This window comes from Mytilus californianus, unplaced genomic scaffold (assembly GCF_021869535.1).
Source record: "Mytilus californianus isolate M0D057914Y unplaced genomic scaffold, xbMytCali1.0.p SCAF_1, whole genome shotgun sequence".
In the NCBI taxonomy this organism is placed as follows: domain Eukaryota; kingdom Metazoa; phylum Mollusca; class Bivalvia; order Mytilida; family Mytilidae; genus Mytilus; species Mytilus californianus.
In genome coordinates, this window is record NW_026262581.1 from 8278627 (window position 1) to 8297307 (window position 18681).

The window sequence follows — 18681 nt, forward strand, 5'->3', positions numbered from 1 at the left end:
GCCTCGATTACGGAGCGGAGTGATATAGACACATGGAAACATAATAATAAAAGATATATCAATCAAAGATAACAGTGGGTATAATTTGATATTTACCACATCGTTTATGTTTGGAATAAAACGTTTTCACAGATTTTCTTCTCTCATTCACAGGAGACGCACACAAAATTGGCGGACCAGTGACTTTTTTTAGAACGGTTTCTTGTCTAAATGTATTACTCTCTAATGCCATTTTAGAATAATCTGGGCTACAGGAAATAGTTGTATGATCGTCGCTAGATTTGTGATTGCTGTTCACTCCTGTAGTTTCTTCTGGTACAGGCAATAGATCTAATTTGTCATCTACTGCAGGAGACTGCAAACCGTCTGATGCCAAACTACTCCTACCACTGTCTTTACTTAATTGCGATGAATATGGTAAAACCTACAATAAAAATTCATTCCTTTATTGTGTAGACCTCACTGTGATTTGAGATGAAGATCAGCATATAAATACCATTACTTTTGCCCTTTTTTTTGTGTGCGCTTTGTAATTTTGTGTCATAAGGGTATACATTATAGCATTTTTCTTAACCACTATATTAAGAGTCTTTGTTTATCGGGCATTCTTTTTTCATATTTTTACAGTTATGGCATATATTCTTGAGATAACTTCTTTTATTTGTGCTACTTCATTTTCTCGCTTTCGAACAGTTTGTTTATTGATATTGTGGTGCAGTCCGCATCCACCCAAATCTGTTGTACTATTCATAAGTAAATTCTTCCAAGTTCTGTACCATATATTTTGATGTGCCCGAATTCTTAAATTTTTGTATTTGTTTTGTATTAAACCATGAGATTGTTGTGATATTTATGGCAGTATTTTTTAGATTTCTATGCCAGATGTATTTTACTATTTGTTTATATTGGATTGCATCCCTCTAATTATTCTCACATGCGCAGATATAGCTTTGTGGAAATTTAGCAAATAATTCCGGTCAAATAGGTACTAGCCGCCCATGTGGTGCAAACAGCAAAACTTCCAAAATAGCTTAATTTTAGACCTTATCATGAATATTTGGATATGAGAAGTGACATCACAAGTGACCTTTCTGCACTAAATTGTCCACATTACCGGTATATAAGCATGTGTATTTATCAATGAAATTATAACATAATTATGAAAGGCTTTAATAGTTTTATTATTTTTGCAACATTTGAACTTTAAAAGTTAGGACATGATACCGGTTAGTAATTTCTACAAACCTTAGATTGATATCCTGTTTTACAAAAGAACAAGTAGCATCTGTTGTTAAACCCCCGCTCGGCACAGTCGGGGGTTTATAAGAATCCGCATGTCCGTTTGTCTGTCCGTCTGTCACTCACGTTTAGTTTCCTCAGTCGTTAGATAACCTCTCTAATTGTACAAGGAGGACAATTTATAACTATGATACCTACCGTATTTCCGACTGATAGTTTTATCTTTGGAGTGATAATTTCCAGTGGTCGTTTAATTTCCCTGATACCATGGGCTGTTCGCCTTAACAAAAGAAATTATTTTATATGAAATCAAATAAACATTCTAAGTAGAGATTTACATACTTATTTGTTTTATTTTTTAATATTTATCTGAAAATTACAAAATCATAGAATATGAATTCTATTGATACAGTACAGCATTTTTAAGATCATAAGATTTGATCTCAATAATGCTTCCACTCTATTAAACACAATTATTTTCATTAACAAACATAATAAACAAGACGACTTAAAAAGATCATTTTGATATGAAATAGGACTTTTAAATGTTTATGTTCCATTACTTATATTGTATATTTAAAAAATAATAAAAAAACATACTTATAGATAAAAACAGCTCCAGCAATTGCAAGCATTAATAAGAAAGTTCCCCCTACTGCGATACTTGTAATTTCTGACGGTGCCAAATCTAAAAAATAGGAAATTTAATAAAATAGAACATGAACTAACAGAAACTGTTATAACAACCATAACCCAATATGTCATAGCCAGTTTTAATGCAAACTTATCAGTGCAATTTGAAGTACACTAGAATTACTAATTGTTTGGTATCGAAATCGATATAGCTCAGGTGAATTGAATTGAATGATACTTATCAGTGCAAATTTCCAACACAGGGTACTTGTCTAAACCAGAATTTGATAAAACTGAGAAAAAAAATCTTTGCAAGAAAGCTGGTAATAAATAACAAGATATGGTCGTAAATAAAATGTTATTTGGGTAGAAATATGAAGTTTGTGGTACTTGCAATAGTTCCGTCAACAAGGTCAAATTCCACTACATACAATTTCATTTACACGAAAAAAATAATTATTAAAGCAATTGGATTTCGGTTCCCTTTGCTAAATCATTTATTTTTTATAAGATATCCCTTGAAAAATAGTTGCTGTTAGAGTATGAGCGAATTAACAACTAAAAGTATTATTGCTTTTTTAACTGAAGGTAGAGTAGATAGACTTCTGAAAATTGACCATACACGTGTCTAAGAAACAATTTACATTTATAATTGGCATGATAAGGCCACAACTTATTATATATACCAGAGATAAGATATTTAAAAAATATAAGAGTGGGTAATCTAGATTTTACAAAATCACGAAGATTAAAGACCTGTTAAATTATTTATTTACACAAAGTTGAAAGCATTTTCCTCGTCCGTGTTCAGGCTTTCCATAAATGAATTCAAGATTTGTTTTAAATTGATTTTTAATCTAAGCACTTCATCTTATTTGAAAAGAAAAAAGCTAGGCATACATCACCCGCCATGCAAATCTACACTCAAAATTTTAAAATCGGGAATAGGACACAATCGGTAAAACTAAAGATCAGACAACGTTAGTTGTATCTACAGATCTAAGACCGCGAAAGCATGTCGTTTGTGAGTTAAGATGTGTCCGTCAACCAATTCGTGATTTTTACCGTAAAACTAATGTTGTGTCGATTTTGGTCGTTCTTCTTTGTAATTCTGTTGGATCAGTTTTTGTGTAAGGAGCACAACCCTGTGAATGAAGTCCGTAAAGGATGAACATGCACGAGCGTACCGAATTAGCTGAGATACGTAAACTTCATTCGATGGAACAGATGGTATGTTCCTGCTGTGAAATTGGAATTTGACAATTGGAAAGTTGTATTCACCACGTTTGTCATAGATTATAGATGGAAGTCATCCATTTGTGCCAATATCGAAGAATATCGATGAAACCTGTTAGACCCTGTAGACGCACAAGGTGTTGCTTCTTTTGGGGTTCATGCGTGCCCTTAATTGTTGTGTGTTGCCTTGATTAGTATCTTCTTAATCAATTTGTGAAATTTAAACATCGGTACTCTACTGTTGCTTCAATTTAGACCAACATGTTCACATAACAATCATTATATGCATCGAATACGGTTTATCTATTAATTTTACGTGCAGCAGATCTTATAACGAAAAATCAAAGATCAATGTACCATGAAGATGAGGTCAAGCTTAGAGGAACCCCGTCAGACGTACATGATCACCGTACAACCAAATATAGTTTCAAATTATTAAGTATCCGAGAAGCAGACATAATCAGGAAAATTTCGGCAAATGAACCATCAAAATAGGGTTATGGTTGGGAAATGTACACCTTACAATCATTATATAAACAGATTTAAGTCAGAACTTATCCGAGAAATGGAACTTTAAAACTGAGGTCAATGTCAATAGTCATGTTTTAAATTTTAACCTTTGTTTTGTTATCGCATCAAATATGCAACTAAAAAAGACATATATGAAAAGATTGGTGTAAAATGTTAAGGATATTGAAATGCAGATTCAGTACATTTGGTCTAAAGCGATATTACGACCTCTTATGGCAGTTTTTGCCCCTCAAATGTTTAAATAAATTAGTATAATTAACTGGTACATGAGATAGCAATGCGATTTTTGAAATGATGATTTTAGGTATGTGACCTGAAAAAGGGTTAAAAGAAAGTTAACCATGTGCATACCGCAAACAGTTGAAAATTTTCCTGATTTGTTACCTTAAAAATTATACGGTAATTATTTTGTTATTACTTGCACTTATATTGATGGATAATAACCAAGATATGTCTTCTATATCATATCAAGGTTTTTGAGTTATTCCTGACTTGAAGTACTGAAAGTAATTATACATCCAAAACGTAATGAAATCAAAACTTTCCATACTGAAAGTAATTATACATCCAAAACGTAATGAAATCAAAACTTTATCCTTTTTATTTTTTGTTTATTGGTCTACAACCTCGCATGCTCTTTAATATATAATTCTTATAGATAAGAAGGGATCTCTCAATGCCAATTTGTGTTTGACTCCAATCTTTATTGACTAGAATTGTCAGTTTTCCTACCGAAGGTCGGTGGTTATCTCCGGGCAATCCGGCTTCCTCCACCAATAAAACTGACCGCCACGAAATAGCACAATAGTGCTGAAAGTGGTTTTAAAAACCAATCAATCTCAATGCCAGTTTTATTCATGTTCAAAAGAAGATTAATAAAGATGTTTAACTTTTATTGTATTGACAAAAAGGAAACATTTTCTTATTTACACACTGACTGACAGAGAATAAAACTGTAATTCAATCACTAGGATAGTTACTATTATTTGTAGGTTGTATATACACCATATCACTGTAATCGCTTATTCTTCCATCGCCTGTTATATGCTGAATTTGGACACCATATGAAGTTCCCGCCTTTAGATTTGGAATTACCAGCTTAGATGGTTCAGTTGATGAAATATTCCTTTCTTGATGATAACCTATAGAACATTAGATTATAAACAAAAACTGTTGAATTCCTCAGTACTAATATTTTTGTTATATCTGTACGTTTGTGTTGGCGTTTATTTCAGCTTATTTTATTTTTACACCCACCTATTGTCTGTAGAAAACAATCTTCCCCGGTCATTAAAAAGAAAAAAATGCAATTACGTCTTCATGTTTTATTTCAAGACTTCCAATATCACTATGAATGTGGACAAAAGAGGAAGAAGATTGATCAAAGAGAATAAAAAACCAACAATACCAAATAAGAGAACGACGAAAAACAAACAATTTATGCAAAACAATACATGGGATACAAGACTGAGCAACACGAACCCCCGAAAAAAACCGAAGATGATCTCAGGTGCTACAGATCTTTACACCTTTGGCAACCGTCATGTTGATCATTTAGAATACAAATTCGGCGATAAGTCTCATTCTGTGATTTCACAAAAAAAATAAGAGGACGGGATTGAGTCTACGACAAATGGAACATCAGCCGGTATCTTTACAACAGAAAGTCCATAATAGATAAAAATCATGATGGTATAAATCTGTCAAAAGGCTGACCTTAACTTTAACACTAGAAATCCTTAGTTCAACAGCTTTCTTGTAAGCAGCAACTCTCTATCAAGAAAGTTATGATCAACACAAACTCTGGAAAATCTTATCAACTAGGAGATACATACTCCATATGCATACGCTACTGGAATGTTGCTACACTGAAATGAAAATTTCACAATCGACCAGCAGAAGTTATCTCTTTTGTTGTGAATTTTAGATCTGAACCGACCCTTGGTGATTTCATAGTTGTAAGTCAAAATATAAAGCGGACTTAACTGCATCTGTTGTATCCATTATTTCTAACTCGATTGGATTGATGTGCTAAACATAGTCACATAACTTTGAATTATTTAGTTAAGGACATCATCTTTATATTGCGGATAATGCTAGCTTCATTTCATTCTTACAAAGAAGCTCTTGTATGAAATTTGCCTAAGTCTGTAAGAACAAAGAAGAATTTGCCATGAAGAGGAGAGCAGTTATTTTCCAAAGAAATGCCGATTGTTTGTTGCTCAACACGTCCTCCAAACGTAACATATATGATGTCCTTGCATTTTGAATAAGAGTGGTTTTTTAAAGTAAGATTTATTCCTTCCCCAAAAAAAAGATATAGAATTGCAAAAAACTAGTTATCACCACTTCGTAAACAAAAGAACAAACGTTTGAAAATTTTACATCAAACTCTTGCAACTCGAAGTTGTAATACTTTATTTAAAAACACCAATCGACAGATAATCCTCCCTTTTAAAAGATTTAAACATTCTGTAGATTGTTATTCTCTTATTTCCCTAAAATACGGAAATCATCGTAATAAACTATGTTAAAATAACTTTAGTCCAACCAAGTTAATTTGATGTTATGACCACGTGTCTAACAAATTGAAATTCTATAAGGTATTGCAGTTGTTAAAAAAAGTCACGAAATGAGTTTAAAAGACAACAACTTCTTAATATTAAATCCAAATGACAAGAAGCACTGGTCGTTTTCCAGTTTTTAAAACAAATTGAAAATGATGCAACATAAGATAGTTTTGGCGTTATCTCCTAAATGTTATTACTAAAAGACACAAAAGCATGTTTTGAACATTTGTTGATTAGTTATATTGTTACTTGAAAAAGAAAAATGATAGATTTTGATAGAAATATTAAACAAATATGATGAATTGTTCTTTTAGATAAAACCTAAAGTCCTTAAAAGATAAAATGATATTAATTACATTTGCAAAATTAGGCCGTTATAGTATTAAAACCCACCTGAACAGTCGATGGTACCTTTGCTTGCAGTACACCAGGTTACTTTGAAAAACTTAATGTAAGGGGAAACACCACACTTTGGATCTGACCAATCAACTGTAATTGCGTTTTCAGGATATGCCAGAACATCAACTTGAGTTGGGGGAGATGGAGCTGAAATGAAAATTAGATTTGCTGTTAATCTATATACATGCAATATGTAGGCAAGTTAAATATTATTTAAATACAGTCATGTTATTGTGTCAGATTAAAATCAAACTTATAAAGATGTCCTCTTATTTCTTGAAACTTGTAAATTATATCTTAGTTTTACACGGAACTACTTAATACTATCTAAGATATTGAAATTAAAACAGCTATGGTAGACACTGAAGAAAATATGAGGCACAGTTACATAGAGCAAGTTGTTTTAATGCTTTAAGTTTAATTAAAATGTCTCATATAGGTTAAAATAAATCTAAGTAACTTTGAATAAGAGAAACCAGAAAATAGTTAACACTTACAGGCTGATATCCAGTTGAAATTAAACAAAAGAAATGTTACACTTTATTAGAGAAGGTAAAAAAGGCAAAGTTGGTATATTTGAATTGTTTACATCTGTTTCTATGGGTTTTAAAAGTTTAATGTATGTGCATAACTAAGGATTTTAAGCATCTTATATCCGTGTTTATACTTAAATTATAGAAAGGAGCTTCTAGTTGGACTTTTAAATTAAAGACAAATTTTCACAAAACAGTCGATTGTGGTAGGTGTAAAAACATGTGAATCTTTTTGTGCGTCGATAAAAAATCCACACAAAGATAAAAGATTGATCTTTTTAAATCATTAATTTGCATCTGTGCCCCGGTGACAATTTCTTGGGAAAAAATCCTAAAAATGGGCAATACTGTCATCGAAAAGAGAAGTCGAGTCCACCTTTTTATGTTCAGGCGTGTTTGAGTTGACTATTTTGTCTTGAAAACGTGTAAAGCAAAACTATTTGATACACCATCTCGCTTCAGATTCTATTACTTTTATATATTTAGGCTACACGTTGATTTAATAACATTTAAAACTCACAGTACTAACAAATGGAATATATATGGGTCAAGTGAAATACCTTTTTAATGAGTCATATCAACAGAATTGGGGTACATTGTATTTGTTTAAATAACAATTTTTTACTGAAAACCCTTGACGACAGACCTATAAGTGGATCTTTAAAAAATGAAAACAACACGTTATAAATTTCATGCGTCCGAAGCGCTTTTCTGGATTTACCTTCATCAGGAACGTTCAAAGCCGAATATTTGAAAGCCAAGAATGTATAATAACCTAAACAATTGAGGAGCTATATAACCACAAAGGACCTAAAAATTAGCCAAATTCATCTAAGGTCAACTTTGCCTGAGGGAGTCGAAACCTTGGTTTCTGATAAATTCAAAATTTATTAACCGACAATTTTAGAAAGGTTTGTTAAAGATCATGTCAAAATGCGTCACTTCAAAAAAAAAATTTTTTTTTTTTTTGTGTGTATGGTCGAGGGTAATTCAACTTCAACCTCTAAAAATGTTTCTTCTGCCCTTCCACGAAGTATTCAATTAGAATTTTTTTTTCGTGTTTTTTAACTTTCGAAAATTCCCCATGACAACCAATCAGATAGTAGTTTTAAGCTGACTAAAGGCGTAAAAGTACATTAAATGATGCCTAATAATTAGTAGATACATTTGTCTTTTAACATACAACTGGCATATAAGGATCGTCATAATGATATGTGGATACATTTATCGGTTTTCAAGAGCTAAATTGATAGTGCGGCATCCCAACAATGGCTTCCATTTTTACGCTTGAAAAAAAAAATAGATGGAGTAATGGGGAAATAATTTTGACGAAATAGAATCCTGACTGTCCTGCATTCATAGTTTTTACTATAAGAATAACAGTTTTCAGTATTCAATACGTGTATACTATAAAAGATGTGTTGACAAAAATACAGAATTCCATTGTAGATTCCAAAAGGGAGAAGTCCATAAAAAAGATAAAACATAACGCTCGACTAGCTAAACCCGACTGGAAAACAACCGTCATATTCCTGACTTGGTATTTTTCTTATACTTTAATTAAATACAGTTAGGTTTTGTCTGGATTTTTTTTTACTCCCCCCTCCCCCCTCCTAATAATTTACCTTGGAGTTCGGTATTATTTATAATAACTTTTCCCTCTTGATAGGCAACAGGAAATGTGATTATGTAACAAAGAATACTGAATGAAGGCCAAGTAATGCGGTTTACATAGAGATGAAATCAAACTTTACGGAATGATTTCACATATTCTGAGTTATGCACTTCAGAATTTAATTTAGATTATTTTTTTGTGTTCTCCCATTTCAAAATATTCACCTAAAACTAATTTCACTATTTGAAATTGAAATTGGGATGTAAATATCAAAACCTTGCAGATATACTTCATGTCATCTTCTCCTCTCCTGAATCGTGACCAGTTTAAATTTTTGTGCACACTGAACATTTAATTTCTATTCATTTTCAGGGGCCTCGGTGGCCGAGTGGTCTAAGTGGTTACTACTGTAATCACTAGCCAGTCAACACTGAGGTTGTGAGTTCGAACCCCGCTCGTGCGGGTGCACTCGACTCCAATCTTAATTGACTAGGATTGTCAGTTTTCCTATTGAAGGTCGGTGGTTTTCTCCGGGCACTCCGGCTTCCTCCACCAATAAAAACTGGCCGCCACGAAATAGCCCAAAAGCGGTGCTTAAAAGTGGCGTTAAAACACCAAAAAAATCCAAAAAAATCTATTAGTTTTCTGTACTTTTCTACTAAACAGGAGAAATTGAGAGGATACATGTTTCGTGTCAAAACAATCTAATTCTAATTGCCATAAAAAGGGTCCGCTTAGACAACGAAGGGTAATAATTGTTAAATTTATAGGATTTAGATTATTTTTAGTAGTTTGACATACCTATACTTTTTAAGTAGTAACAGTCTTCCCATTTAAATCCCGAACTAACTTGGTCCATGTCAGACGATACACCAAACCTGTACTTCTTATCAAACTGTAAATTTTCAATTGTGAGTAAGGTAGAATTAACTGGTACCCTAATCCATTCAATATCAGTCTGAAATGAAGATAAAACATAGATTTCCTCTCAATCCACAAAATGTCAAAATATACATTGTTAAAAAATAACCTCTATAAAAGTGTATTATTCATTTCCTAAATTCAACCTGAAAAAGGTAAAATAACTAAAGGCTGCATATATAGCTGTCAATGCCAGTAGGGGAAATCGACATTTATATTTTTCATTCCGTTATTTTATTCAGATGTAATATATAAAGTTGGTGAACTGATTTGATAAGGAAGGTTCCGATACAACATTAACCTAAAAGTGTCTGTTAATCATAACTAATACCCTGTTACCTGCAACAAAATGTGTCAAATGAAAATGACAGGTTAATCAAATATCAGGCTATAGTGCCAAAATGTTGTAAGGTAGACCAATACGGCCTTCAAATAATAAAATTGACTTTTCGTCTAAACATAAGCAGATCATTTTGACTTCATTAATTCACTGATATTGTGTGTACCTCAAAATGGAAATAGAGTCACGTCACTGGTTGATTCATCATTGTTTTGAACGTTTTTAACCAATCAAAACGTTTTGTTGTATTCTTTTGAAAATATTAAACAGAATGCCTTAAATTCTAAAACGGTGAATTATTTACAGTAAATGAGGAATGAAATCTTGCCATCGATCATTGAACCACAAAAAGAGATCAGTGTTACATAACTCCAGTCGAATGGGCGACATGAACAACTTATATTCTATAGACCATATGGAGCTGGAAAATTTCTCCTAGTAAATGATAAATAATTTATCTTATTGAGAAAAAAACGTTTTATTGGAGTAAAAATAGGATTTTAGCCATGCCGAAATAGGTCAAGAATATGTGATTATTTTGCACTTAATAGAAAATCTAAACAGTAAGACAGCTAGAAAATTCTTTATAAAATAAATCGTGTGTAGCTCTTCTCCGTTCTAAAATATTAATCGTGTTAAAATCCACTGCAACAACTGCTAACACATGTATGTTTATTGTTGTAATAAATTCAAAAGCAAATTGATGAATATAAAAACTTACTGTACATTCTGTATCAAACTGACAGTAGTATACAGTGTGGTATTCAATTCGCCCATCCTCTGTTGGAGTCCAACTTACACTTACAGTTGTATCTGTAGAAGTATTCTGGGCCTCCACTATAGTCCTACTTGGAGGTAAAAGAGCTGAAAGATAAAACGAATTGTACATATGAACTCTCCATGATAGCCAATATTTTCAAATTGCTATTAAGTAATTTTGAATTTTTTTGTAACCATCAATTTCAACTTTTTGAAGAACACTTGTAAATTTCATGCCATTCAATTTGACGATTTTCTTTTCTTATTTTGGAATTCTGTATTAGATAAGAACCTGATTTTTTGTTTGATTTCTTTTCTTATTTTATTGATTAGGATAAAAGACACCACCGGAACTGCATAAATTAATTAGTAGAAAGGCTCTAAAATAAGAAGTGAGTTAATAAAAGGAGCTGAATCTTAAAAAGACTTATTTCAGTAGGAATAATAATGCTTACTGTTAGCTGTCGGTATAGTTATATTCGATGGTTCCAGTGAGTAACCGACTACATTCATCGAGAACAATGATACGCGTACTCCATGTCTACAAGGTAGAGGCAAGGATGTAAATGTTCTGCTGTTGACATGGTAATTAGACAGTTCTCCATCCTCTGATAATACCGTTACTTTGTATCCTAACATTAGACCATTCTGGTACTTTTCTGGCAAGTCCTAAAACAAGCACATCGAAAATAAATTTGATCATTGGGTAAGCAATAATTCAATAATATTATCAATATGTATATTAATGTAACATATATATATAAGTACAATATTTTTTCGTACAATTATAAAGTAACAAAATTATAAATAGAAACAATAGTGAACACGCTGAAATGTCTAGCCTGCTTATTCTTTAATCACAAATGAATAATAATGATAAAGTCAAGGTCAAATGAACCCTGTCAAACAGATATATTCACCTTACAATCATTTCATTCACCAACTATAGTTGACCTATTCCTTAATGTACCTGATAAACTGACAAAACAACGAAAAATAGACCAATGAACAATGAAAATGAGGTCAAGGTCAGATGAACTCTGCGAGACAGACATGCACACCTTAAAATTGTTTCATACACAAACTATGGTTGACATACTGCTTAAAGTATCCGATTAACTGACAAAACCATGAAAACTTAACATTGACCAATGATCTATGAAAATGAGGTCAAATAAAGGCAACAGTAGTATACCGGTGTTAAAAAGTCATAAATCGATTGAGAGAAAGCAAATCCGGGTTACAAACCAAAACCGAGGGAAACACATCAACTATAAGAGGAAAACAAATGAACAACAGGAACACCGAAGTGCAACAAAACACACATAGAAACGAACTATTTGATAACAACTGCCATATTCCTGACTTGGTACAGGACATTTCAAGAAAAAATGGTGGGTTGAACCTGGTTTCATGGCATGCCAAACCTCCCGCTTTATGACAATGTCAAAGTCAGATGGACTCTTCCAGGCAGACACGTTCCACTTACAATCATTATATACACACAATTTAATTGACCTATTGCTTACAGTATCTGAGATACAGACTTGACCACCAACTTGAACCTTGATCACGGATCTATGAAATGAAGTTGAGGTCACATGAACCCTATCTGACGGACATTTAGACTTTGCAAGGAACCCAAATATACCAAATATAATTATCATATTACTCATAATAAGTGAGAAATTCACAAAAAAAACACTCAATTTTTTTTCAAACAGTCGCTGAACTATGACTAGAGGCTCTAAAGAGCCTGTGTCGCTCACCTTGGTCTATGTGCATATTAAACAAAGGACACAGATGGATTCATGACAAAACTTAGTTTTGGTGATGGTGATGTGTTTGTAGATCTTACTTTACTGAACATTATTGCTGCTTACAATTATCTCTATCTATAATGAACTTGGTCAAGTAGTTACAGTGAGAAATATTTTGTAAAACTTTACAAAAATTTACAAAATTTATGAAAATTGTAAAAAATTGACTATAAAGGGCAATAACTCCTTAAGGGGTCAATTGACAATTTTGGTCATCTTGACTTATTTGTAGATCTTACTTTGCTGTACATTATTGCTGTTTACAGTTTATCTCTGTCTATAATAATATTCAAGATAATAACCAAAAACGGCAAAATGTTTTTAAAATTACCAATTCAGGGGCAGCAACCCAACAACGTGTTGCCTGATTGGTCTGAAAATTTCAGGGCAGATAGATCTTAACCTGATAAACAATTTTACTCCGTGTCAGATTTGCTCTAAATGCTTTGGTTTCAGAGATATAAGCCAAAATCTACATTTTACCCCTATGTTCTACTTTTAGCCATGGCGGCCATCTTGGTTGATTGGCCGGGTCACCGGACACAATTTTTAAACTAGATACCCTAATGATGATTGTTGCCAAGTTTGGTCAAATTTGGCCCAGTAGTTTCAGAGGAGAAGATTTTTGTAAAAGTTTACGGACGACGGACGCAGGACGCAGGACGACGGACGACGGACGCCAAGTGATGAGAAAAGCTCACTTGGCCCTTCGGGCTAGGTGAGGTAAAAATGAGGTCAAGAACATATGACCGATGGAAATTTTGTAATATAAGGTAACTGCATACGAGGTATGAAACATCCATACTTTCTACCTTCTGAAATATAAAGCTTTATACAAATAGTTTACGCCGTCGCAGGCGAGACAAAAAATACATTTTTGTATTCTATACCGACTCTATCAGCAAGAATATCAAGCCGTTATTCGCTTGATATTCTTCTTGATAAAGTCAAAAACACCAGCGCATTTATAAACAAAACAATTCATGTAAACAAGATGTTGGTTTGATATTTGGTATGAGTAGATCTACCCTAAGTCCTCAATATTCAAGGTGTCCTAAATTTTATGTCACCAATGTTAAAATAGATAACAAACGAGAGACTACTATGACTTATACCTAATAATAATCTGACATGCTTTGTTTGTTCAAATTTCATTGTCATATCAATAATAGTTAGTTACATATAATTCCATTATGCATTTTTATTTAGATATAATTACCCATGGAAATATCTTTAAATGTCAGCATCATTATTTTTTAAATTTCACAAAATTAAGATTTATTTTGATGATTAAACCACCCAACGTTTCAGGACAAAGACTCTTTTTTTTATCTTGAAATCTGAAATCCAAAAGTATCTATTCAATAACTTTCTTTGAAATGTTTTAAAAGCAGCAGACTGTAAGACATCAACATTTTTGAAATTTTAATATAAAACTAAAAATAAACGCCTACACGGTATAAATTTGAGACCTTGTCCTTAACTTATATATGAACCAAATCATCATACAAAAAATATATATTGCCAAAAGATACCTTTAAAAAGAAAGACGTTGATCCAGGTAATAAGTCTTTATGTGTAGGGATATACTTTATCATTAATTTTGCACAACCTATGTGAAAATTGCCAATTTAGGTTAATATGTCAATGGTTTATATGTTTCTGCATAAGAATGTTCAGATTATACAATCTTATTCATTTATGAATTGAATTAGAATCAATTTAACATGGATTGGAGTATTTTATTACTCAAGAAATTTCAAGAGCCAGAAACAGGTTATTATGACAGCTCCAACTTCACAACTTAATAAAAATGCATAAAAAGGGTTGGCAAAAAGTTGCAGTGCCACAACCAAAGTTTCCTAAACCTAGTCCAGCACTGGTAAGAGAAGCAGAAGATGGAAAACTGAAAATAAGTTATTGATGTCGGGGCTGGACAAGTCTAAACCAAATACCCTAAAGAGTCTAGTAGTTATCTTGGTTTTCCTACATTTGATTTTATCATATATGAGCAGGTAATAAGAACATATGTTTATCTCTTAAGATTTGCCACAGAGCTGTATGCAGTGTATTAATGTCTTATTTGCATTCTTTTTGAAAAAAATGAAATACTTATTCCTGTGAACGTTAGTCATTAGTAGGGTACCTACCTTCCAATACAAAGTCACATTACGATTGTTATTCCTACAGCCCTCAACTGAAACAACATAACTTCCAGGAAAAACTTCTGGGGGTCTGACAGGGACTAAATAAAGAATAAAATATTACGACAACTATTTTTTCAATCCTGTTCAATGACATAAAGTTAGCATTTTGTGCTTTTGTATATGCAATTGATTCTGTCATTATAGCAAAAAACCCAATAAAATTAAACCTTCTGATTGTACTGTATTTACTATAAAATGTCCCTTACTGCATAGAACATCAGATGAGAATAGACTTGTATGTTAGATATTTTTAAGTAATTATATACAGTATGGTGGCAAATTTGTCATAAGAGGTATTGCGAGTTCGGCTCACACGTATTGCGAGTAAGGCTCACAAAATGATACCCTAAACCTACAGTAACCCATGGAAAAATATATGAATTGCTTAGGTAAACCCTTAAAATAGTTTTTTTTATATATTAGATAAATAAAGGTACACAATTGAATACTATGGTGAAGATTCTCAGAAAGTTTAAGGAAATTCTGATTAAGGGGTTAGGAGAAGCGAATGCAAATTTGAACTGTAGTGTGCAGATATAATAAAGCCTATGTGAATAAAAAAAAAACAAAGACAGTTCAGATAAAGAAAAAAAAAAGTGAGGTGCAAAATAAAATAAAATAGTTAAGCTATAGTGAGAGTTTCACAAATAACTGTCCCTCGGTTATTTAGCAGTTGCGAATAAAAGGGTGGGATAGATGAATGAACAGAGAAATGTACGAACAGACGAACGAATGAATGGATTTCTCATCACTTTATCCAGCAGGCACCAGAAGCTGGAGGCGAAAGGGTAACAATAGGTTTTGCCTGAACGAAACTCAAAACATTGATCTTTATTTTCTTATATATGCCAAATTCAAAATCAAACGATTCAAGTATTATAGAAAATAATTGCTTCGAAGGAGTTGGAATCGCTTATTTGAAACGTAGGAATATTTGGATCCACACATTTATTCAAGTTTTAAGATATAAGCAAAATATGAAAAAAATGGTAATAAACAAAAGGATAAACTTATATTGGTTATGTTTGACCTTTGTAAATCTGGCCTGGTTGGTCATGTTAACATTTAATATTCCATGATGATAGCATGAATTAGAAAAATTGGCACATATAATCATTTAGGGCAATACCTCGTTTAACCTCAACGCAGACATTCAAACAGAAGATGTTGGGTATTTATCAAATCCGCACAAAAGCAATATTCACTACCTCTTTCCTTATCTGTACCACCAATGTTTTAAAACCTATGTTAAAAACCCTTATTCAAACCAATACAAAAGTAAATCTATCATCTCGGATATTGCTAGTCACAGAATTTTCAAGTCTGTTAGCATATGAAAAGAAGTAACGGAGGAACCATATCTTCTTAAAGTATCGGGGGCCTCGGTGGCCGAGTGGTATAAGTAGTTACTACTGTAATCACTAGCCAGTCAACACTGAGGTTGTGAGTTCGAACCCCGCTCGTGCGGGTGCACTCGACTCCAATCTTAATTGACTAGGATTGTCAGTTTTCCTATCGAAGGTCGGTGGTTTTATCCGGGCACTACGGCTTCCTCCACCAATAAAAACTGGCCGCCACGAAATAGCCCAAAAGCGGTGCTTAAAAGTGGCGTTAAAACCCAAAAAATCAAAATCAAAATTTAAAAGAATCTGTTGCCAACGAAGATCTCGATGTCACCAAATGTAAGCAATACGTGAGCCTAAATCCTTTTAATAACGACTTTAAAATACTAATAGATTATGTCAAGATTTATGCCAGCCAATGAACTTAATGTGAAAAAAGACGTAGATACTATGTCCGAATGGCTTAAGACTTCAAAATATTTGAACTTGCAAAACCTACTACAAATAATGAAGAGTTGATTACATCAAAATGGACGGACATTAATTTTAAATCAAGATAAGGAGTCAGAGCTATGTACGCGGAAGATACATTTCTTTACATTAAAATGATTTTCAAAATATTAGAACAGCACATTTAAAAAACAAAATATCCATATTTTCATACCAGTACATAGGAAATTGTTACTAGAAGGGAGCTTTTGATACAAGGGTTCCCCGTGGAAAAGTTGAGTCATCTCGTAGAAAGTTTTAATGACGCAATTGTGATTTAGTTAACCGAGTGGGAATGCTTTTGTTACAGATGACCACGGAGAAACTTAATTTAAACCAACGATCCCGTCCTCTTTAGACTTTTCCTCGATAGTGACATCACCGAATTAACTTTTCCCCGCATTTGCACTTACCATGACTAGTATGACAGTCGGTACACGTGGGGCAAGACCTTCACTTCCAGAAATCCTAAGATTATCCCCAGTTTTTGGTTGGGTTCATGATGCTAAGTCTTTAGTTTTCTATGTAGTTTTTTGTAGACTGGTGTTTTCTCATCTTTTTTGTTTTTGTTGTCGGTTTCTCTTCGACTTTGAATATTGAGTGTCCCTTTGGTAACTTCCGTGTCTTTTTCACGAGTCATTTAACATTTAATTCATATTGACTTTTTTATGGATCATCATTGCTTTTTATAAGTGTCTCTTTATATTTTATTTTTAGATTACAACTTACTTTCTTGAAATTGGTACCAAAGGGTTGTTTTTATATTCACATTGATTAGAAACAAGCTATTTTATATACCCTACACAGCCTCAGCCTTGTCTGCAAGATAATGAAAAGATTTCTTTCACGATGTCAAAATACCACTAATTAAGTAAAAGAAGGTCAGTTCAAAAATTACTTATAACTATACTATTCTTGTTTTAATGAAACGTTTAGGAAATGAATAAACGTATCTGTATAAAAATTCTTACAGTCTGTCTGTGTTGTGGCGATAATAATCACTGGATAACTAGGGTATCCAATATCACTAGAGTCTCCAATATCACTAGGGTATCCATAATCTACCTTTTCAGGTCTGGCCACTATTGATATTTCATATTTTGTGTTTGGCTTCAGCTCACAAACTGTTGTGTTTAATTCTTTTGTCTTTATTAACTGCATTAAAGCATAATGATTTTGAGAGAAATTTACTTAAACATTATTCTTAATTGTAACTTTCAGGCAATGAATTAATTCAAAGAATACTAAAAAACTTTAAAATCTTAGTTAAGTAAAAATTTTTATTTAAACAAAACCAAATGTAACACACAAGCAGGAAAAGAAATTCCAAAAAAAAAATACATCAGTCCTATTGTTACTCAATGCTATCATTATAATTATCTATAATCATCATCAAGTTCAGTTAAAATACTGACTAAATCTGAGGAAATGATAGAAATGCAGCTTTCTAAAATCATACTGCATAGTTGAACTAACATACATTATTTGCTAAATCACAAAATAATGTTCGGTTCAATATTTTAGCAATGGTAGCCATTTGCGTATACAGACTGCAATACAATTAACGGTACCAATTTTTCTGCACCATATGTGCATTCCTCAGTGATGATCAAGGCCAAAATATTTGAAAATCAGAAACGCATTTAAAGAATGAAAAGCTGATAAAACCAAAAATTATAGCCAAAGTCGGGTAAGGAATTAGCGCTTTGCATGAGGGAGATACATTCCTCAATTTAATACAGTTTCAAAAATTTTGTAACAGCCAATTTTTGTAACACAATATCCATAATTTATGTCAGTAGCGAAGTACTGTCTACCGAGCTGGTGATAACTCGCGGACTTACAAGGATTGTCAAGAGCTGTAATAACACGCCGTTATAGAACCACTACTTGTCATATTTGTATTAATGCAATATATTGTAACACGGTACATAAGTTAAAAAATAGTAAGCCTATAATCATGTGTTGAAGATTGTCATAAAGTTTGAGTACCTTTTTACTACAAGAAATTATATGTACACACTAGAACCAGCTCAAAAATGTAAT

At 32.6% G+C, this 18681-nt stretch overlaps 1 protein-coding gene across 3 annotated transcripts in view; it reads right to left on the reverse strand.

The window, feature by feature from the left end:
• LOC127698685 (interleukin-6 receptor subunit beta-like) overlaps positions 1-18681 on the reverse strand; it is a 47725-nt gene that overhangs the window by 9108 nt on the left and 19936 nt on the right. For all 3 annotated transcript variants that reach the window (XM_052202314.1, XM_052202305.1, XM_052202322.1), the window contains 10 exons: positions 17607-17790; positions 14747-14841; positions 11232-11445; positions 10739-10881; positions 9558-9714; positions 6603-6755; positions 4620-4781; positions 1840-1927; positions 1438-1519; positions 97-424 (listed from right to left, as the gene is read on the reverse strand). In XM_052202314.1, coding sequence (XP_052058274.1) covers positions 97-424; positions 1438-1519; positions 1840-1927; positions 4620-4781; positions 6603-6755; positions 9558-9714; positions 10739-10881; positions 11232-11445; positions 14747-14841; positions 17607-17790 — 1606 coding nt within the window. The remainder of the gene's footprint in view (positions 1-96; positions 425-1437; positions 1520-1839; positions 1928-4619; positions 4782-6602; positions 6756-9557; positions 9715-10738; positions 10882-11231; positions 11446-14746; positions 14842-17606; positions 17791-18681) is intronic.